Consider the following 22,944-nt stretch of genomic DNA (forward strand, 5'->3'; position numbering starts at 1 on the left):
AAGGGGTGAGAGATTTCAGATTTCCAAATCAGTCCGTCAGGGATGCCCCCTTGCTCCTTTTCTTTTTTTGTTCGTGGCTAAAGCTATGAGTATCTATGTTAGATCTCAAGCTGACATCTTTGGGCTGAGACTTCCCATCAGAAGGGAAGAGGAGCTACTTGACAGTGAGTTGGTAGATGACACAGCAGTTTACTTGGATGCCACACCACAGACGCTCACTTCTTTCAAGACAGCATTGGATTTATTTTGCTTGGCAGCGAGGACGCAGATAAATTGGCATAAATCCAATGGCTTTTGGATCAATGATGAGGACACTCGAGTTTGGGGGCTTGACATAGGATTCACTTGGGTTCAGAGGGGTGTGCCAGTCAGGTATTTGGGCTGCCAGGTCGGCTTGGATATTTCTTCCACGCAACAGTTTGCTCCCGTGTTGGAGAGCATCAGGAGGAAGCTTCTTTTTTGGAGCTCAGCCAAGCTGGATCTTGCCTCTAGAGTTGTGGTGGTCAACCAGGTCCTCTTGGCCACAGCCTGGTTTGTTTGTTCATGCTAGTGCCGTTCTAGGGACTGCATCACTCAGCTCAAGAGACCGATCAGAAATTTTCTTTGGAGTGGGCTTGATGGCACAGCAGATGTGTTAGCCAAGGTGGCTTGAAAGACCCTCATGCTCCCTACACAGGAAGGGAGTCTCAATATTATTGATCCAGATTTACAATGCAGAGCTTTACTCTGCAAGATGGTGGTGCGGGGACTTATGCCAACGCAAGAGCCGTGGAAGGCCTTTTTTATTAGCAGCATACAGAAGTGCACACCTTCTTGAGGAGGAGACTGGATGAGCAGTATTAGGTGGATTTTCACCACAGCACACCTCAGATCACCTTCGTCCCCTCTCATGGTTGCCATACTAAAAGCATGGGCTAGTTTCAGGAGCACTCTTCGGAGGATTCCTTCTTTCTCTCGTGAAGAGATTGATAGGCAACCGATCATGTGGAATGACAGTATATTGGATGTTCATGGCGGACCACTTGGTGCCTCAGTGGTCCACGTGGGAGAGGGGACCCGCCTCATCATTGGGGTCATGGAAAGCTTTCTGCAAGCTTCCAGAGGAGACCAAATCTCAGTTGACAGGACATCTCAAAGGGAGTGCACGGAGGATCTTGCAGATTGAGGCAGCCCTTCTAGCAGATTGGGTAGACAGATGATATGCCACTCACTTGCTCCACTTGGGCAGGTACTTTTATGAGAGGCGGTGTTCCTCTTCAGGTTTTGGCCTTTCGAGATGCACACGAGAATGCTTTGGTTTTTAGTGTGCATGATGGTGGCAAATTGCTCAGGTCCACAGAGGACATCTTGCTTAAGTCTGCTTTTCAGCCTATCAGGGTTGTAGGTCTTTTGGTGCAAGGATTAGATTCAAAGTGGTTCCTCGACCCAGACCCCGGGCTTCTCTCCACCGGATCTTAGAGGCTTTGGCTCTACGGAGGAGTTCCCATTAGGTATTTGCAGTGGGACCTTGGAGAGTGGGAGTGGATTGACGCAAGGCATCGAGAGAAGAGCATCCCCTTCTTTCGTTACACGGTCAGTAATGCCAGGAGATTCCAGCTCAGTAGTAGAGATTGGAGACCTACCAGAGTTCCTTATTAGGAGACATTTGATTTCACTACGGATTTGCAGAGGTGCTTCTGGAAGAGATCTGGAAGAGACTCTGGAAATCCCACAGGAATAGAAAGATCACTCTTTTCTTTTGGCTTTCTATCTCCATGGTGGGATTGCAGTGAACCTTTGGAGATCTAGGTTCGGAGCCGACCCTACTTGCTCTCGTTGCCTCTCTGCTTTGGAGACTATTCAGCATTGCTTACAGACAAGCGAGGATGATTTGGATGGGATTGCAGACAGGCAAGGATGATTTGGATGGGGGTAGCCAAGATTTTCAGTCACTTTGCCCACTCCCATTCTTTATGACATGGGGCTCAGTGGCTTGGCTTTCTCTTACAGGGCCTCAGGTATTCTATGAGAGACTTGACTCCTCTCGGGCCATTTCAATTCGACGTCATCACGTTGAGTCATGTTCTTTGGATGTAATACCACACCTTCTTTTTGCAGCTGTAATGCCTCCGTGGATACCTCTTGGGAGATTCTAGCGAGCATAGCAGCCTGGCATATCTGGAGAGCCAGAGGCACAAAGGCATTAGAGGGAACTCAGGTTCATCCCTCGCACACATTGGCTAGTATCTGGACAGACATCTGGACAGACACCATACATACCTTGATGGCCGTATGACGAGTATGCAGGAAAACTCCCGTTCAGCCTCAGCTACTAGGAGGGCTTCTTTCTTCAAGGAATGGAAGGATTCTCCTTTCTTCTCTGAGACTCCTATAGGGTTGAGGTGGCACTTTCAGCCTCGGCCTTGGTTGTTTTCCACCTCACTTTGAGGGAGTTTATTTGACCTCATGATTGATTTCATGATGTATTCCACTTTGAGCTTGCTCTCGCAGGTTTTTTCTCTTACTTAATAGAAGTCTCTTTCTTGGAAATAAAAATTTAAAAAAATGCTTTAAGCGTGTTTGAACACCGTGAATTGAGAACACTGTTAGATAATTTCATGAGTGTATTCCCTATTCAATTGTAGGAAGGTTTACCTCCAGAACGAGCAGTAGATCATCGCATAGATTTAGTACCTGGGGCTCAAACTATTAGTATTCCACCTTATAGGATGAGCCAACTCGAGGAGGATGAGTTGGCTTCATAACTACAACATTATTTGAATATGGGCTATATTCGCCCAAGTAAATCACCCTAGGGTGCGCCTGTCCTCTTAAGAAAGAAGAAAGATGGTTCGTGGAGAGTGTGTGCAGATTATAAACGATTGAATAAAGTGACAATTAACCCTCTTCCTCATTCCGATGATGTGATAGACCGTTTGGCCGAAGCGAAGTACTTCACTAAGATTGATTTGCGTACGGGTTATCACCAAATCCGTATCTATGCTAAACACATAGATAGAACCGCTTTCCGAACTAGGTATGGCCACTAAGAGTTTCTCGTATTACCTTTTGGTTTGACCAATGCTCCTGCTACCTTTCAACAAATGATAAACGATTTGTTCCGAGATTTTTTGGGCAAATTCGTTGTCGTGTTCTTAGATGGCATCTTGGTATATAGCCGAATGCTAGAGGATCACATTGGACACCTCCGGATTGTCTTAGTTATTCTAAGACAGCATCAGCTCTATGCCAAGATGAGTAAATGTGACTTTTTTATGAAGGAGATCATTTACTTAGGACACAAGATTTCTTCTGAAGGTATTAGCATTGATCTAGATCGTATCTAGAAGGTTTTGGAATGGCCCATCCCTCAGACAGTGAAACAACTTCGTCCTTTCCTATGATTTATAATTTTCCTCCGGAAATCCATGCGTGATTATTTGAACATCACGGCACCCTTGACCAACATATTGAAAGGTCGTGGATGCAGATCTACCCAGCCAATTTCTTGGAATAATGCATTGAACAAGGCTTTTGAAACCTTGAAGCTAACTATCAAGGAGGCTCCTATTCTTGCATTACCCAATCCTACCCGGCCTTATGTTTTAGAGACCGATGCGAGTGATTTTGTGATTGGGGCAGCTTTATTCCAAGAGGGCAAACCTGTAGCTTTTGAGAGTAAAGAGCTAGACGACACCCAATATCGTTGGCCCACACTAGAAAAAGAACTATATGCAATTGAGTATGCTCTAAAGGTTTGCAGACACTGTATGGTTCAAAGTTTCTTGTATTGACAGATCATCAGTCAATCAAGTATGTGTGTGACGGGTCTGAATTGAGGGGACGAAAGACTAGACGAGCAGAGTTAATGCAAGATTTTAATACGTTATCGAAAGGGTTCAATGAATAGTGTGGCGGATGCCTTAAGTCGAGTCAAGTTTGTAAATGCAATATCATTTACGGAAATATCCTCAGACCTATTTCAATCCTTGAGGGGGCTTTGCGCAACTGATAGTCATTTCAGTTCTTATTAGTAGAAAGTCCAGGATGGGAGCTCCATTGTTGACCAGGACTCAGGAATTGTGCCACCTATGGTACAAGTGGCGGGAGGTCAGTGGATGATTAGGAACGGCTTGCTGTTCCGGAATGTAAAGATCTGTGTGCCAGATGTTTCGGATCTTCGATCCAAGATTCTCTGGGAGTTCCATGATGCTCCTAATGCTGGATATCCAGGTATACATAGGACTTTGTCTCTTGTGAAACATACCTTTTATTGGCCTAAGATGCGTGCATTTATTGAAAACTATGTGGTAGGTTGCCGGGTTTGTCAGGTTACTAAGGCAGGATGCCTTAGAAGCACGGGTTTATTACAGCCATTGCAAATCCCAGGTAATAAATGGGAAAGTATTTCCATGGATTTCATTACCGGTTTGCCTAGAACGCGCAAGGGTCATGACTCCATTTGGGTCATAGTTGACCGTCTAACAAAAATGAGTAGATTCTTACCTACTAGATCGACCATATCAGCTGTTCATTTGGCTCACGAGTTTTGTAGACCAATTGTTTAAGCTATATGGTTTGCCTTCCGGCATAGCCAGTGACAGGGACTTTAAGTTTACAAGTAACTTTTGAACACTTGTTTTTGAGAAGTTGGAAACTACTCTAAGTATGAGTTCCTCAGATCATGCACAATCTGATGGCAATACAGAGAAGGTCAACCAATTGGTTGAAGATATGCTTCGGGCATATGTTTCTAAGAGACAGTCTTCATGGGAAGATTATCTTCCCATGATTGAATTTGCTTATAACAATGCAAAGCATTCAAGTGCTGGTTACAATCCTTTTATGCTTATGTACAGGTTTCAACCTAAGTCACCAGTTATGGTTGGGTTCAAGGGAATTCAAAATGATGCTGCAAGGACATTCTTGCAAGACATGCAAGAATGTTGCAATTTGAGATTGGGACAGATTTTATGCTAATAGACATCGTTCACCCCAAGAGTTCTCTGAAGTGACGATGGTATATTTACATATTCCCAAGGAATCCAAGAACCTAAGTACTGATTTGGTTCCGAAATTATCCCCCAGATACTGTGGTCCGTTCAAGATTATTTAAAGAATTGGACCAGTTGCATATAAACTAGAATTGCCTCCTGATGTTAAAGTACATCCAGTGTTTCATGTCAGTAGACTGAAAGAGTTATTAGGTGTAGATGATCAACTCGTTTCTCCTCAAGAAATAATAGAAGTTACATATTTGACTTTTATTCCACATGAACCTGAGACTATTCTTGAATTTCGTAAAAGATAGATTCATAATAGAACTATCATGGAATACAAGATCAAGTGGAAGGATCATGAGGAGGATGCAACATGGGAGACATTATCTAACCTCCAGAGGACATTTCCGGGTTTTTTAGCAAACTCAGAAGTGAGTTCTTAGAGGAGGGGAAGTATGTCATGTGCAAGGATTGGAATCTGACATGTACTGGGGTACAAAAGACTAGCTCAGGTTGCCTAGGAAGGCTTAGGGCTAGGCAGGCTTGATTCTCGGGTTGAGTGGCAAGGGTACAAACCAGTTAGAGGTCTTCGCTATTTTTGGCACATTGGGCCCGAGTCTATATAAGGGGCCCAGAGATTCAGTTCTCAATGAGCTCCCATGTGCTAGGTCTGATCCTAGATTGAGTCGCGGATGCGCACCTGCATCTTAGTGTAGCCTAAGACCCAGCAGCAAATCCAAGGCCTCTAGGCGCCACCTGGTGGTATGGGACACTAGGCTGGTCAAGATCTGGTTGGGAGTTAATGCCAGTAGCTTAGCTCATGGCTCGGAGGAGACATCTCTTGATTCGAGGTCGCATCCCGTAGATGTCATGGTTGGGTGGTGAACAGCCTGTTCACAATCCAAATTCCTCACGTTTGGTGTGTTCTTGTGTTTGCTTGCAGATCAGAGGTTTTAGAAGTGTTGGGGTTGTGTCACCCTTGGAGATGGAGTCAGCCCTAGATACTCTAGGTTAGAGATGTCTAATCTTGAAGGGTTGTTTCAAAAAAGCATCGTGATTGGGCAATAGCAACGTGTGGCTTCGCCTATGGGTCCAAGCCATCTCTTCTCTGTATTTCAAACTAAGACCACCCTCTTGCACATGTCAGGTAACACAAGGAAAGGCAGACACCCATTTCAAATTTGGCTGATTTGCTCCTTTCTTTACTAATTCTCTTATTGTGGATAAAAAACAGTTCCAACATGCAAAACTTTTTGTCCTTTCTTTTGATGAGCAAAACAAAAAGACCTCAGCAATGGAAAAGAATTGTTATAAACGAGTGAGTTGAAAAGATTTTCATGCCAAATGCAAAGTGTTGAAAAACCATTTTAAAACACCAAATAGTATAACAAACGCAAGTATGGACAATTTCTCACTTACCTGCTTAGAACGGCACGCTGGTATTGTTCACCATCCCTGCATAGTGCTTGGAATGCTAGGATTCCCCCAGATAAAACGCAGCATCTGTATTTAATAATTGATAAGATAAGGAGATGGCCTACTTTCCAACCATTCATCCACAAGTTTTTAAAAAAAAGAGAAAAGAAACAAAGAAAATTAGGAAACTCTAACAAAGGCCTTCACACCACTAAATATGGATAGAAATTTCACAAAAACCACCTAACATTGACAACACCAAATAATTTCCACAAAAACCATTTAACCTTAAAACCGCATAGAAGGAGAAGACGAGCTCAAACGTATGGAATAAATACATGATCAACTTCCATCACAAAGAGCGAGTACCGAGAAGCATATTCCCATGGTAAGTAATTTGCAAGAAAGCAGTAAGGAAAAGACTTTTGTTCATGTGTTATTTCTATCTAAGATGATATAACTTCTCCGAGACACCTCTTGACCACCAATTTTCTTCAACTATTACCTAGCACATTGCAAAAACTTCACTTCCAAAAACTCCTCCCTAAAGGATAATCTAATATATACCTCTGTAAGACTAGAATAAGTCCAATCATATAAATGTAGATTTTTTGTTGTTCTAAAGACCAAAAATCTACACAAAAAATTAAAGAGAAAATGAAAGAGAAGAAAAAAGAGGTAAACAAAAACTCTTATGAAAAACAAAAGGAAGACATACTTGGCAAGCAAAGAAACACTTACGTCGTCATCAATGTCCAAGCATAAGCAGCTATACTAGGTTTCTAAAGACCTGCGGAGTCTCTTGGGAAAACCTAGTGCTTACTAAAATACGTCAAATAAGAAAACAAGAAATAAAGAAGAAAGGAAGAAGGTGACTAAGCAAAAATAAACAAGCAAGTCAAGAAACAAAATCTTCCAAAAACTGGAATTCTCTCTCTCTCTCTCTCTCTCTCCCTCTCTCTTATTTAAAAAAGCAACCTTTACACTTATGTATCGCTTCCTCATGATTGCACCACAATTTACCATATTTTTACTCTATGGTTCTTATGAGGTGAACATACCTGGACATGCATTATAAGAAGAGCAACCAGAGCCATAAAAGTCATCTCCAAGAGAAATGGGATATTGGAAGGCGAGAAAAATCCTTCCCCATAGGAAGAAACCTGATTCACACTTGCCATGGAGTCACGTTTGCTTTGCCTGCCAACCTCATCTACTTGAGAATGATTTATGCCTCTTCTTTGCCAAAGATAGCTCGTCTCTTTTGGCATCCTCAATTCTAGAAGCATAAAATTTTTAAGCAAGTCCAACAATGATAATGTGGTTCAACCAAGTTGATACCCACTTTTGTTCTTTGGTCTTGCTTGTAGAAAAGGAGGATGGACCCTTAGAATCACAACTCTCAATAGCTTAACTATGATTATTCATGTTCCTATTCTAGAATAGATGATATATTTTCCAATTGAACCTAGTAGTTATCCACGTTGTTCTGTCTTCTGGAAAGAAGGGTGAATCCTTTAGAATTAGAGCTCTCAATAGATTGATGATTAAGTTTGTTTCTCTATTCTTAGGATAGGCCATCTTATAAGAATATTATCGTAAGCAAGCTTGACTTTCAAAGTGGTTATCACCAAGCTATGTCAGTAAGACAATTCTTACAATTGATTTTAAATTATTTAATTGAACTTTTTGGTCATACTAATGATTTGGCGACATTATATTTTGTCATGAAAATTATTTTCATAGATCACAAGAAGCACAAAAGAAAAATCTAAATTGGCATTCAAGGTTTAATTCGATAACTCACAATTGCTAGGGGACGAGCATTTTCTGAGCGAAATCTTCCGAGCGTTCGAGCGAAGGAAAAAAATAGCTTCCAACCATGCATAAATATGGCAAAAATCGATCATAAGAAAACATAGTTTCACTTAGAAATATAGCTATGCCTATTTTATACAAAAATCTTTAGGTGAATCTGTAGGAATGGCGAGAGCATAATGGGATGGCTTTTGAAGAAACCCACATGTAGAGTAGACTTCTCTATGAAAATTCCCTTATGATCCTTCTTACAACTTTTACTTAATAGGGGGTGACATTGAAAACCCTCTCTCAACCTATCTTCATGAAAGAGTTTCTTCAAAGAAAACTCATTGAAGCAAGCCATCCAGGTAGTTTCGCCAGCGAAACCCCTTTGAAGCAAGTCTCCCAAGGTAGTTTCGCTGGCGAAACTACCTTGGACAACACTTTTAAAAGTGACATAACTTTCATATCCAATGTCCAAATATAGTCATTCAACCACTCAAATTGATCGGAACACCCAATTTGAGCACATCTATGGAGTTATATTTTGGAAAATCTTTCATATATAGTATTAAATATTACATGTATTTTATGAGAGTGATATATAAGCCCAAGTTAATACTTATTTATAGTAATTTAAACTTCTTTAGAAACATGTCCATAAATATGCTATAAAAACACTAAAAAGATATTGCCATATGATATAAATGTGTTAATAAGTAATTATATATGCATAGTATTATTACATTGAGAGTGATTATGAGGAATGTTTCTTAAAGGAATCAACACTTTTTTAAGGTAATAACAGGGGTACAAAGGGATGTCTCTAAATAAGAAAATTATGTTGTGTAAAAATGAATGAGTCACTAGTCTGTATATTTTTATGATAAAGGGATCTAGTTCTAGTGAAAATAAAAGTGTAAAAACCATGTTTCCTAAAGAAAAACATTTTTAAAAATCTCTTGAAAAACACGCTCGAATAAACCTGCTCATAGGTTTTTGCTCGTAAAATTGACGCATCCCAATTGCTAGACCGAATCCATTGAATATCCCACCAAATACTTTATGCATGGAACTTGTTTGGTACCTATGGAAGAATATCCGCAATCCACATAACTTATGGTCATTCCTACATTATGCTCTTACCATAAATGCTTCACCGTACATTTCCTCACACAACAGCTCCACTCCAAGATTTTGCAAAGAAAAAAGTTCCCATGAGCCAAAGGGAGGAAAGAAGTTTGTTGGGAGCTTAAACAAGATCTACCTTCTCGAACAATTCCTATTTTTGTCACCCCTAATCTTCAAAGCGTGTTTCTTGTAACCTTAATTGGGATGGATGTTCATGGACATGTACTAACTTCCGAGTGATGACATATACCTAGATGAATCCATAAACATTCCCAAACTCATCCTCTAAAAACATAACATAGTGCAGTTTCAATCTCACGAGAGTCACTCATAAGATTGAAAACCATAAACTCCATCACGCATGGCAGGGACTAGCTACTATGACATCCCCACTAACATCATCAGGGCCCAACGGTGGGTGTAGACCATAGTATAAAAGTATGCTCTCACACATACAAATCCACACACCCACACATACTTGAGCATGCATTTATATAAAGTCTTCGTACTGAGTTTTTGTCGGCACTCCGGAGGTAAAGGGCAAACTCAGCCATGATGAAGGCTAGCACTAAAGGAGAAGGCTAATCAAAAAGTAGTCCAAATCTCTTCATTCAAGCTACAACTGCTTGTGAAGTCTAAACGATTTCATTTTAGTCTCTCCCAAACGAGCATCTAAATCTAAATCTAGCTGATAGGGCAACGCACGATTTAAGATAGAAAGAATTATCGCAATACCAGCAACTCAAAGATGTTGACATCAATGATAGGATACATTGAAATGAGCTTTGGGCATCTCTCTCTCTCTCTCTCTCTCTCTCTCTCTCTCTCTCTCCCCAACCGACCTCTGAGTTCAAGTCATTGGACTCTGAGAATGAGGGCTGATACTCTCGTTAGCTTCCACTCAGAGACTTCCACTCAGAGAGTTCGCCTCTTCTATGTACCAATGCTATTATGAGCAAGATTACGGATCATGGTTTTTGTTATGGAATTTTGTATTGTCTTGGGTGTTGATGCCCGTTTAGTGGCTCCACTCATCAGTTCATTGTATCAATTTCGTGTAGTCTCATAGACCCTTTTTTTGGTCTTCTGAAGACTTTACATAGACTTTTTCTTGCTTTCTTTCTTTCTTTCTATCTGTCTCTCTCTGGTTGACATACGATGAGTTGTTTTGACTCCCAATTTGTATCGTTGCTAGAAATATCAATCTCTAAGGCAGTGGCCAATGTAATAAGGGGCTAGGGACACTCTTTCACTTCATTAAGGTTGTTTTCCCCTAACCTCGGTTAGAGGTTGAGTTTCTGGGTGAGTTAGTCACCACACATGTTTTGACCCATGGTTAGGGTCCATCCTAGGTACTGTCTCTATGACTACCCTAGTGTACTCTATTCATTCTTGGTATTGAATCTCATTTCAGCTTCGTTTCTCTCTTCTAATATTTGGCATTAGAGCAGGCTGCCCTTGCTCCCCCGCACCCATGGACCAGTTGCATTTCATTGTGAGGAAAGTCTGCAAAAATCCCATTTTTGGATAGCCACATGCATTTTTCAAGTTAGGAGACCTCTTATATTTTCTCAAATTCCACCTCCTATATGGCTTCCACAACTGGGTGACTTCTTGAAGAAAGGAGGGATTGAACAGAGGATTGAAGAAAGGAGGGATTGAACAGAGGATTGAAGAAAGGAGGGATGGGGGAAGAGGATGAAGGGGCTGACAGCCCCAATGTACCTTCACACCTCGCTATCCACCCCTCAGAAACACCTCCTCTATGATCTGAAAACACCCTTCAAAGTCACCCTTTGCTGGACACCCGAACAGTCTAACACCTTTGAACAGCACCCTAAAGCTCCTCTCTGTGTGCTGGCTCAATACTCCCTCCGCTCCTCAGGTCTCAAGCCAACCGTGGCTTTGATACCATGTAAGAAGCGTAGCGGAAATGAACAGGAGAGAGAGAGAGAGAGAGAGAGCACGCCTCATACACACCACACTGAGAAGGAGAGAGAGGCTCAAGAGAACTGCAAGTGATCTCTGGAGAAAACCCCGCTACAACTGGGGGAAAAGCTCTGCACAAACAGGCTGCTCGAGAGCTCCATTGGACAGGTCAATAACCACAACAACTAGAGGCACAAAGAGTGGATGAATGGCTCCACACTCCTGCCCTAGAACTGCTCAACAAGGCAGGCTATGCTGCTCCACAAGGCACCAAACTGTGGTGTTGTGCTGCTCCACCAGATGCTGGACGAGAACACGAGAGAGAGAGAGAGATCACACCTCATACACACCACACTGAGAAGGAGAGAGAGGCTCAAGAGAACTGCAAGTGATCTCTAGAGAAAACCCCGCTACAACTGGGGGAAAAGCTCTGCACAAACAGGCTGCTCGAGAGCTCCACTGGACAGGTCAACAACCACAACAACTAGAGGCACAAAGAGTGGATGAATGGCTCCACACTCCTGCCCTAGAACTGCTCAGCAAGGCAGGCTATGCTGCTCCACAAGGCACCAAACTGTGGTGTTGTGCTGCTCCACCAGATGCTGGACGAGAACACAAGTTGGGGGGGGGGGGGGGGGGGGGCAATATATAGCCTCCCAGCCCCCTAGTCGGCAAGCATGAAGCAGTGCCGACCACCAGCCTGCTGTTGTGGGCCGACCCACAGCTCTAGGGGTCGACCCCTACAGCCCTACAAAAGGGGCTGAGCAGGCCTATAGGGAGGGCTTTCCCCACTGCCCTCCAGCTGACTAGAGTGGGGCCTATGGCCCACCCCTCCTGCCCTATAAACGGGGCTGGCAGTCAGCCCTACTGTGGCACATAGGAGGCTGCCTACCCACCTCCACTGGATGGCAAAGGGCATCTCCACAGCCAGCCACTATCGCATGCATATGAACCAACACTAGGCTAGTATCTATCCTCACCGGGGGGGGGGCACCCACAACACAAACCCTCACTTGTCTAGCCTAGCCTCTCACTGGGCAGGCACACCCACAAGCAAGGCCCTCTCTCTCTAGGTGACGTCAGGAGATGTTGACCTCTAACAAGGAGATGGATACTCGTGATGCGCATGGATTAGCCTTGATCACACTTTCAGTAAAGAGGTCTATTATACCTCATATTGGTCCTACTGGACTTCGAAGCATGCCTAGGATGTTTTGGAATTTATATATCAGCTCATAACGAGACGAGTCTCATTTTTTAGGAGAGAACTTGATTCGGCGCACATGGATGAAGGAGATTCTATAGCAGACCATGTCATGAAAATTTAGGACTTGCAAGAGCAACTTCTGAATGTAAATGAAGTCCTTCCAGATTAGCAGCCTGCTTCTACTACTTTGAACTCTCTACCAGAGTCTTATCTTTCCTTCCATATGTCACTCAAGAGTTAGTGGGACTTTGTTGCAAGAGAACAGACGAGAAGGAATATGTCAGCAAATACACGTAGTGGAGAGCAAGCTTTTGCTGTGAAAGATAAGGGAAAAGGTAGATATCAGCCCATATATGATGCAGGTCATAGTTCTGGACATGCTTGTGGTAAGGATAAGGATCCCGGAAAGCCTAAAGCAAAAGGCTGTTCCAGGTTCAGCGTTTGGTATGCTTGTTTCAGGTTCAACCACTAATGCAGAAAAAGTTGATGCTTCAGCTAATTTTATAGCGCATGACTGAGTTTTTTTCACTTGCAATCATGGTGCCCCTTGGGAGACACGCACATTCACTGTGAATGAAACCGCTGACTCATGATATTTTGATAGTGGTGCATCAAAACACGTTACATTCAGAAAAGACTTGTTTGACATGCTGTCATATGCACCAGTTGGCAACAAAGTGTCATGTGTCAACAATTCTTCTTATCCTATTAGAGGGATCAGAGAGATTTTGCTCACAGCCATTGATGGGTTGGATCTCTCCATGCATGGTGGAGAATCAATCTGAATGCACGATACAAACTCTACATTCAAATTAAGGCGGGAGTATATGTCCAAGGCATTAGCAAACTTCTTGGATAGAAAGGCATTGTACATCAGTGCACGGTTCGGTATACTCCTCTGCATAATCGAGTAGCTGAGCGAAAGAACAAGTCACTCATGGAGATGGGGAGATGCATGCTTAAGGCCAAAGAACTGCCACATAAATTTTGGATGGGAAGCAATTATGTGCTCCAATCATATTTTGAATAGGTGTCCTGCCAAAGCACTTAAGGTGATGACACCATATCAAGCTTGGTACACATGCTTTTTGCCCAGCCACGGAATGTAGAATAGTTCAAATGAGAGCACCCTCAATGTCAAGAAACAAGGAGGTGATTTGTTCATTATTGTATTATATACCGATGACATGCTGCTGATGGGCACAAATGCTGCATGGGTCTCTTGGTTTGATATTTCCCAAGGGAGGTAACTTGCATTTACATGCAGACGGCGGTTCAGATGGGCTGGTGACTTTGACACTAGGTAGTCGACCAATGGTAATTGTCTTTCTTGGACACTCGTGCACTTCTTGGTTGAGCAAGAAACAATCGGTTGCTACCTCATCTTGTGAGGCTGAGTACAGGGCAAGTTTTCACAACTACAGTAGAGTGTGTTTGGTTGAGGTGTTTGTTGGCAGATCTACATGCATCATTGGAGGATCCTAGTCCAATTCTCAATGTAGTCACAGAATCATGTGTTTCATGCGCGTACGAAACACATAGAGATACATTATCAATATCAAAGAGTGATTAAATGTAGGAGAGATTAGCTTGGTTTGTTGCCCTACACATCAAAATTGTTGGAAATACAATGGTCACCTCCCCATTTGTAAGCCCCCAAAAGAGCGTGGGGAGGTGGACCTGGGGTTAGGGTTACCACATGGGCGTTTGATTAATGCCATGAGGGAAACACACCCAAAGCGAAAAACAAAGAGAGAGGGTTACCAGCCAGTTACGAGGCTCCATGAAGGGCAGGACTGCAAGTATGCCATGTGGCCATCGGGGAATGGCTGGAGCAAAAACTGTGCAGAGATGCAGGCATGGGACAGGTGGCGCTGACGTCAAAGCAGGGTACAAGTCTATACGGAGCTGGATAGGGCTTGGCAAGAGGCAGGACTGGTGCAGCAACAAAGGAGGTTGAAGAGACCAAAGACTCTCAATCTTAAACTGATGTATGGCCGATTACTCTTCCAAACTATTATATAGGTACTCTACATAATTGGGGTTGCCTTTGCACTCCCTGGGAGCTGCCATGTGCCCTCCCTAAAGCAGATGTACTAGATGGTTTTTTGTTGTCCCATAGGCCTGTTGGTCTCCCATGGACATTAATAGACTTTCTTTCTTTCTTTCTTTCTCCCCCCCATAACCTCTAGCTCACCCCGTAACCTCTCCGCTCAAGTTTGCTTCCATACCCTCTTTGCTCAGCTTCTGTAACATCTCCACTCCGCTCAGCTTTCGTAACCTCTCCACTCAGCTTTAATAACCTCTCTCTCTCTCTCTCTCTCTCTCTCTCTCTCTCTCTCTCTCACACACACACACACACAACCCGCCAACCCTTTGCTCCAGCCCGTATAACTAGGGGTGTTTGTTTGGTATTAGATTTTTACATCATGTTTCAATTTCGTGAAACACACATCAAGCTCCTTCGTCCACAGAATGGGCTGGTACTTATTGTGCTACTAATGCTTTGTTGCAATATTCGGATAAACACAATTTCATATCTTATCAATTATGTGATCTAGATGGGAGATTGCATCTAAACAAAGTGAACCGTTTATGACTGAAGAAATATATTGAGAGGATTATGCAAGTCTCGACATGTGGACCTGTGGTGTTGAAGGAGAATGCATTCAGCGAAGTATCAAAAGAGGATATGTTTGATGCAGTTCAGTTCCTATTTGCTTCAGCTGTCAAGCATGAATGCTTGCAGCCTATGGGTTGAGCTAAATGATATGATAAGAACTGTATTTAAAAAAAGTTCACTTTATGTGTGATTGTGGGTAGGCACATAGGTATGCGCATAGCCAGTTAGTGGTGGTTCTGGGTTTTGTGGGCACTTTTATCAAGTGACTATATACTAATGTAAATTATTTTTTCTTTTTGAGTTTGTGAATATATCTTCAGAGGGAGATGATGAGATGCAATGTGGATGTGCCAGGCACTCCAGAGCATGGTTCCCGTATGTTATGGTGTTGGTTGTAAATGACAAATGTTCATCATCATTGTCCTTTGCCATGTGTTCTTATTGTCATGAATGGCTTCTGTCTCGTCGTATTGTCATATGGACATCAATGTATGTTTTTTATTGTGGTCATGTGTGGGCAAGCATGCATTAAATGCCTTGCTTGGGAGTTATGTGCATGAGTGAAGTCTAAGGCTGGAATTTGGGCATTATTGCCTTGGCCTAAAGTTTGGGGAAGAGGTTGGGAGAGTGGTAAATTGCACGTAATGAAGTGGCTGGAAATTCTGGAAGCAAAAGCGTGTGCATGCAAGGTGGCTACGTGAATCTAATCTCCAAGCTTCTAGTCGACGAGCTGGCATGGTACGTGGGATGGCAGCTTCTGGAATCTGGAGAGTTCTGTACCTGTTTGGTATCATCGCGCGAAGGTGTATAGGTTGTGTGGAGCTGATAGCTAGAAGGAAAGAGATGAGCTGACAAATTGCTAAGCGAAAAGCTATTGGGACTGATCCAAGAGATGTGAGCTGCTGACTGGACGACATACGAAATATGTATGGCTGCTCCACGTCTATGAACAAGATTATGCACGGGTTGTGTTCGGATCACATACAACTTGCCTACGAGTAGTACACGAGTTGATTATCGTAGAGTGTTGTTGCTGTGTATTGGCAGAGCGGGCTGCATGTTGTAGACACGCGCGTAGAGTTTGTCACGTAGAGAGGGAGATCCTAAAGGAGCTAGATGTGCTCCTTCATTAGGTTGGGGTAGATGTTGGATTGAGAATGAGATGAGCTGAGCAATGTTCGTGAATGATTATGTATATATATCTTTATAAGACTAGAATAAGTCCAATCATACAAATTTAGATTTTTTGTTGTTCTAAAGACCAAAAATCTACATAGAAAATAAAAGGGAAAATGAAAGAGAAGAAAAAAGAGGTAAACAAAAACTTTTATGAAAAACAAAAGGAAGACATACTTAGCAAGCAAAGCAACACTTATGTCGTCATCAGTGCCCAAGCATAAGCAGCTATACTAGATTTCTAAAAACCCGCAGAGTCTCTTGGGCAAACCCAGTGCTTACTAAAGTACGTCAAATAAACAAAAGAGAAAGAAAACAAGAAATAAAGAAGAAAGGAAGAAGGTGACTAAGCAAAAATAAACAAGCAAGTCAAGCAACAAAAAACAAAAATCTTCCAAAAAACTGGAATTAACGCTCTCTCTCTCTCTCTCTCTCTCTCTCTCTCTCTCTCTCTTATTTAGAACATAAAAAGCTAAAAGTACCCTTTACACTTATGTATCGCTTCCTACAAAGAGGCAAAATTACAGTCCTAACTTAGAAAGCACAAGCATACTCAATCAAACTCTCTTTTGAAACTAAAAGAAAAACGGGCTATTCAGCTCCCTGCTTTTTGTTTTCAGCTTATGTTCAATCATTCTAAACATACCTAAGGGCGATACACCAAAGATAAAAGACTTCATATCTAAGACTGTGCGTACTTTTCTCATTATTTTCCTTGGATTATACCTCTTGTGTAATAGTAAAGTGATCAAATTACTACATTGAGTGATAAAAGACTCCTTAGTTGTACAAAGGCAGGAAAATCTATGGAATTGGGAAGAAATGACTCCATATTTTGCCAAATCAGAAATGTTTGAGTCAATGTGAGGCATTGTGTAAACCACTATATTCAGGTTGTTCACGTTTATCGTAAATATCAACCTCTAATCCTATGGTAGATTGAGAAAGTCTAAGATCTAAGAAAACACAAGAATCCCTCCTTAAAGTGCAGTTCAATTCACAAGAGTCACGAGGATAGATTCCTTCTCCAAAAGCACAAGTGTCTTTGTACATAAAGTCTTGAAAGTTAGGAACATCTGGTACAAATAAATCATCTATAAAACGCCTAACTTGGCTAAGCTTATGTAAAATGATAGGGCAGGTATTGATAGAAATAAGGCATTGCATAAACTCAAATTCATAAGTGAAAAGATAAAAGTTTGCTAAAAAGACAGCACAATTAGTGCCCATGGGGATTCCTATAATTTGTTGAAACTAAGAATCACCTATTGTGATGTAAAGATTATATTAAAGAAAAGCTATCGAAGAGCAGCAAACATCTTGAACACTTACTACCTTTGTGTATCTTTTCTTTTTAGAACCGATGTCATGATCTTTATTTTTTAGCCACAAAAAGTCAAAGCATAAGGCTGTTTTCTCAACTTTTCGCACTTTGTCAAATCTCAGCTTGAAAACTTTAGCCACTAGCTTTTTTATTCTAAACTTCAGGTCTTCCAGCTCGATCTTTGTGTAAAGTGTGGTAAAATCATAGGTTTGAAGGAGAATAGGAGACTCTTTTTCCTAGAATGCTTCGGGAGGAATTAAAAATTTTTACAACAGGAATCACTCCTACAGAGTCATTTAAAATCCAGCTTGAGTGCGAGGGGACATCTTCCTTCTTTAGTAAGTCCCTCCAAAGTTCATGGACACTAGGCAACATGGCTTTGAAGTAATAGCTTAGCCATTTAGAAATATCCGTCAAAGTAGTCTCACGAGCAGCTGCAATAAATCTTGGCTTTTTTGGAGTTTTGTGGAACTTCCAAGCAGCACAAAGAAAAGGGATACTTGGATTGCAAACAAACCCAGAAGACTTGCTAACCCAGATGATTATGTGGTTGAAACATGTCTACTAGCTCGGTGTCGACATGTTGCTACCTTGTGGAATTGTGATCATCCCAGGAGTGTCTAGAGCTGATCTGAAATCATCATGGTCTTAGGGAATTCTGCATCGTGGGGATTTCTGTGAGCCTATTTGCCAATTGTTATAGGATCTTGCCTTGAGTCTGTGACAAGGATACCTGCTCTAGAAATTGGTGTACCATGTTCTTTCCCCTTGAGCTCCACATCGCTGCTAATCCCATTGAAGTTCCGGCTTCAGTTTGCTTCTTAAGATGCAATTAAAAGTGAAATAGAAATGAGCGGGCAAGTGCATGCTTAAGGGAAAGTCTTTGCCCAATAAATTCTAATTGGATGTGATTATGTGTGCCAACTATGTGCTCAACCGAGCACCCACTCGTGCATTGAAGACCATGACTCCCTATGAAGCGTTGACAGCTCGTAAGCCTGTCATTTCTCACATGTGGGTGTTTGGGTCTCTTGCGTATGTGCATAAGCTAAGGCTGTCAAATGTATCTTCATTGGCTACAGCTCACAAAGCAAAGGTTACAAGTTGTTTCAGCCTAGCACAGGCAAGGTGATTGTCAATAGGGATGTGGTTTTTGATGAGCATAACCCTTTACCTTGGCTGAACTGTGAAACACAATCTTCAATGGAAGCGTCTGATGTGTTTGATTCTATTCTGCCTTTCACAGATATAGATGACACAGTGCAGAGCTCCATGCCACATGCTTCTAGCAGCTCCAATGCTCCTCCCACTGCTCTTGCTCAACCTGATTTTCCACCACCAAATGGCCACGCTATCGAGCAAGCAGTTCAAGAGGAGAGGGTTGTCATGAGAGAGCGAAAATCGCCTCGTTGGCTTTTGGATACCCTCAGGGGTGTACCCTCTCAATTGAGGCATAAGCTTGATGATAAGGCTGTCAAATGCATCTTCATTGGCTACAACCCACAAAGCAAAGGTTACAAGTTGTTTCAGCCTAGCACGGGCAAGGTGATTCTCAATAGGGACGTGGTTTTTGATGAGCATAACCCTTTACCTTGGCTGGACTGTGAAACACAGTCTTCAATGGAAGCCTCTGATGTGTTTGATTCTATTCCGCCTTTCACATATACAGATGAGAGCTCCATGCCACATGCTTCTTGCAGCTCCAATCCTCCTCCCGCTGCTCCTGCTCAGCCTGATTTTCCACCGCCGAATGGCCATGCTATCGAGCAAGCAATTCAAGAGGAGAGGGCTGTCATGAGACAGCAAAAATCAGTCCTACCCTCAAGGACAGCAAGCAAGATGCGCCCATGGTTGCCTGCCCCAGAGGGGAAAAAAACAGATGCATGGCGATTTGCTTGAGCTGAATGTTGCATTGATTGCCATGGCTGTAATGAGGAGCCTCCATGTCACAAAGATGCATTTGAAAGTCATGAATGGATGCAGGCCATGAGAGCTGAACTTGACTCCATTCAAGCAAATGGCACATGGGACTTGTGTGATTTGCCTACAAGCAAGCATGCCATCGGCACAAAGTGGGTTTACAAATTGAAGCGCAAAGCTGATGGCAGTTTTGTTCACTACAAAGCTCACTTTGTTGCGAAAGGTTATGCCCAGCAACATGGTATTGACTTTGAAGAGACATTTGCTCCCACTTCACACATCTTCGTTGTGTCATTGCTCTAGTATCTCACAGGCATTGGGAGGTCCATCAGTTGGACATCAAGACCACCTTCCTTCATGGGGATTTAGTGGAAGAGGTCTATGTCACTCAATCTCCAGGATTTGAACTTCCAAGGTCTGAAACTAAGGTATGCCGGCTTAAAAGGCCCTTTATGGTTTGAAGTAGGCACCACGGGCATGGTATGCCAAGATACATTCTTTTTGGTTGTGCCTTGGGTTTCAGAACAGCCCTACAGAGGCTACTCTTTATGTCCGGCAAAGTGAATCACAATTTCTGATTTTGATTCTATATGTGGATGACATGCTTATCATTGGGCAGACTTGAAGAAAATTGCGGATTTCAAGGCAGCTTTGCAAAAATCTTCAGTCCAAGTACATTGGACATCTCTTAGACCGCTTCCAGTTTGCAGATTGCGAGCTAGTGTCATGACAAGAGAAATCATTAATTTGTGATTAGTAGACATTAAAACATTATTATATATTGTGCGCCAATGGTGTAAAATGTATTTGTATTTATGATGGACACCGACCGATTTGTTATGGCGGTGGATGTCACATGCACCCCTGCACTTGGGTGCAAGGTGACACATTGGCTACAACAACAAGTGCATTATAGTTCCCAAATAGGAGATTTTGTCGTATGTTGTGACCCCTTTGTGAGCCCTTGTCTAGGGACAGTCGGGCACAAGCTACGAAGGTCAGTCTCTCAACCTTAGGTCAAGTCAACAATTCAGTTCTTGTTCACTAGTACCCACTCGAGAACAGTACGTTCAGTGTTTCCATCTTATAGGTTAGGTCTTAACCTAGGTTAGGAGCCCCCCTTTAGGGCCCCCAAAGACTGGACAGGTAAGCAGGGAAGGCAATTTGCAAAGGCTGCCCAAAAACTCCCCTGGCAAATGAGCCAAGGAGGGCTTTTATAGGCTGGTTGTAGGCCAACCAGTCTGTAAAACAGACCGACCCAGTCGGCTGTTTACAGACTGGGTTGACTCAGTTCCAGCCCTATAAAAGGGCCCCTTGGCTGCCCTTTTTGAAGCATTCAGTTTGCTCCTGCCTTCAGCTCTCCAACAGCTCCACTTCAGCCTCCTTGTGCAGCCCCTGAACTCCTCAGATCTGGCCCTACTCTAGCCTCAGTTCAGCCTGATCTGAAGGTGACCACGCAGCACAACAGTCAGAGGTTTGGACCAGCAAACGGAGACAGGTTTGGACACTGTTTCCTCAGCTTTCTCAGCTTTCTTTTACAGGTTACACAGCCTGCTTCTCAGCTCTATTATCTCAGTCATATCTCGGCTCTCTCTCAGTATCTATTACTCTCAGCTTTCACTCTCTCACTCACGCAGTAACCCTACATTCCGGTAGACAGCACAAGCCTCTTCCTTGCCTTGCAGAAGCGTCCTACATCGTCAGTGTGGACAGCATCAAGGTCTCGGTATTGGTCGGCGTTGCCTCTCAAGTCTTTGGGTCTGCTATACGTGTGCACAGTGAGCTCTTCAAAAGTGGTTTAAAGAAGGTGTTGCTGTGAATTACACAATCAGATTACCATTGTTATGTTACATTGGATCATCTCAGTAGATAGGACTAGTCGAGCTGGAGCCACTCCTTCAGACGGCATCGAATTTGGACATGTGTCACTCATTTTATTAATAAAATATGCACACACATGTCTAGGTCCTAGGGGCAATAGGAAGGGAAGGGTGCATTAAGGTGCATTTAATGGTAGATGCATGGGTCATAGGATAAGGGTAGGTGTAAATGGGAAGATGGAACTTGAGTGATTTCAAGGGACATTAATGAAAGGGTATCACCCTTTCATTGTGAATCTCACGTAGCATTCTTCATTCACCTTCCATTCATCCGCCATCTCTCACACACCTTGCATGTAGGTCGAAAATAGAAACAAGTACTCTCACGAGGGCGCTCTTTCCCATTGGAGGGCCAATCGGCATTCAAATTCTGCATGCATTGCACACATTTGCATTCTTGAGAAGGTTGGTTCTTCACATTTGGTATCAGAGCAGCAACAATCCACGACTAGGACGGCAGGAGAACGTGCGGGGCGGAAGGCAAAAGCCTGCGAGACAGAGGTACGAGCAGGAAACCTTAGCATAGAAGAAGACCGTGCGAAAAGGAAACCATACGAGGCGGTGATGTGTGGGAGAGCCCGTAGGCTATACAGAAAACGCAGCAGAGAAGAGGCACCCAAGAAGGACATGTGGGGTAAGACCGAGAGGGAAAGGGAAGACACGACACACGCCGAACGTATGTGAATCAGGCCTGCGTGCAGGTGTCGCGTGAAGACCGGCAACGCAAAAGAACCTTGGAGAAGGCTAGCAGCAAAGTGCGACGTACCTGCAAATCGTACCCTTGCAAGGAGCCTGCGGGGGCAAGGATTTTTGGAACCCTGCAATCTTTGAATTCTAGAGTCTCCGAGGTAAGGGCTTTGTCTGATCTCTTTGGGTCTTTGGACAGAGAACGGGGTGTCCTAACAAAGTGACTCCCCCCGTACGAATAGACCCTTAACCCTTAAACCGTGAGGAAAAGAGACCCCCCCGTTCTCGCCAACGGAAAGTCAGATTGGAACAAGATTTTAAGGGGGTGATCCACCCACCAAGTACCCCCTATAACGGTATCTAGAGCTCCAATCCACTCAAAACAAGTAGCCCAAATGGAGTGTATCAGTTTACAGCATAAAAACAAGGAAGAAAGGCTAAAAGAGAAGAAAGAAGAGGTCATTTGAAGTGGTGTATCGACACAAGCGAAGCGGGAGTCGGATAAGTACCACCAACTCTACAACACTTGACTTTTGCTGTAAAATAAACCCCTTTTCAGAAATTACAGCAAGTCATTTTCTATCTTGTATTACTAAAAGGAAAGAATGGAAGGAGAAGGGATATTTAATAATGAACTTGTCCTTTTTCCTCCACTACTAGAAGGAGATAGGGAGAGAACACCATATTAGGGAGTTACACACATATTGAGTATGATAACCCACGTATAGAATTACCTCATATCTCCTTCAAGAATCTCTTGATAGGGAGTTTTCCTTCAGAAATGAAGGGAGAAACAAGTTCATCCAAGAGGCACTGAGTTTACACCTTTAACTCAAAATCCCGTACACATGGATTATAATATAAGTGCAAGA

At 42.9% G+C, this 22,944-nt stretch overlaps 1 protein-coding gene across 1 annotated transcript in view; it reads right to left on the reverse strand.

Annotated features, from left to right (window-relative positions):
• Positions 1–22,944, reverse strand: part of LOC147900917 (uncharacterized) — a 39,572-nt gene that overhangs the window by 10,830 nt on the left and 5,798 nt on the right. Inside the window, exon 3 of the mRNA XM_087376061.1 lies at positions 6,399–6,482. Coding sequence (XP_087232187.1) covers positions 6,399–6,482 — 84 coding nt within the window. The remainder of the gene's footprint in view (positions 1–6,398; positions 6,483–22,944) is intronic.

The sequence above is a fragment of the Dipteris shenzhenensis genome, chromosome 6, assembly GCF_047967505.1.
Source record: "Dipteris shenzhenensis isolate YYH24624 ecotype China chromosome 6, Dip_SZ_1.0, whole genome shotgun sequence".
Classification (NCBI taxonomy): Eukaryota; Viridiplantae; Streptophyta; class Polypodiopsida; order Gleicheniales; family Dipteridaceae; genus Dipteris; species Dipteris shenzhenensis.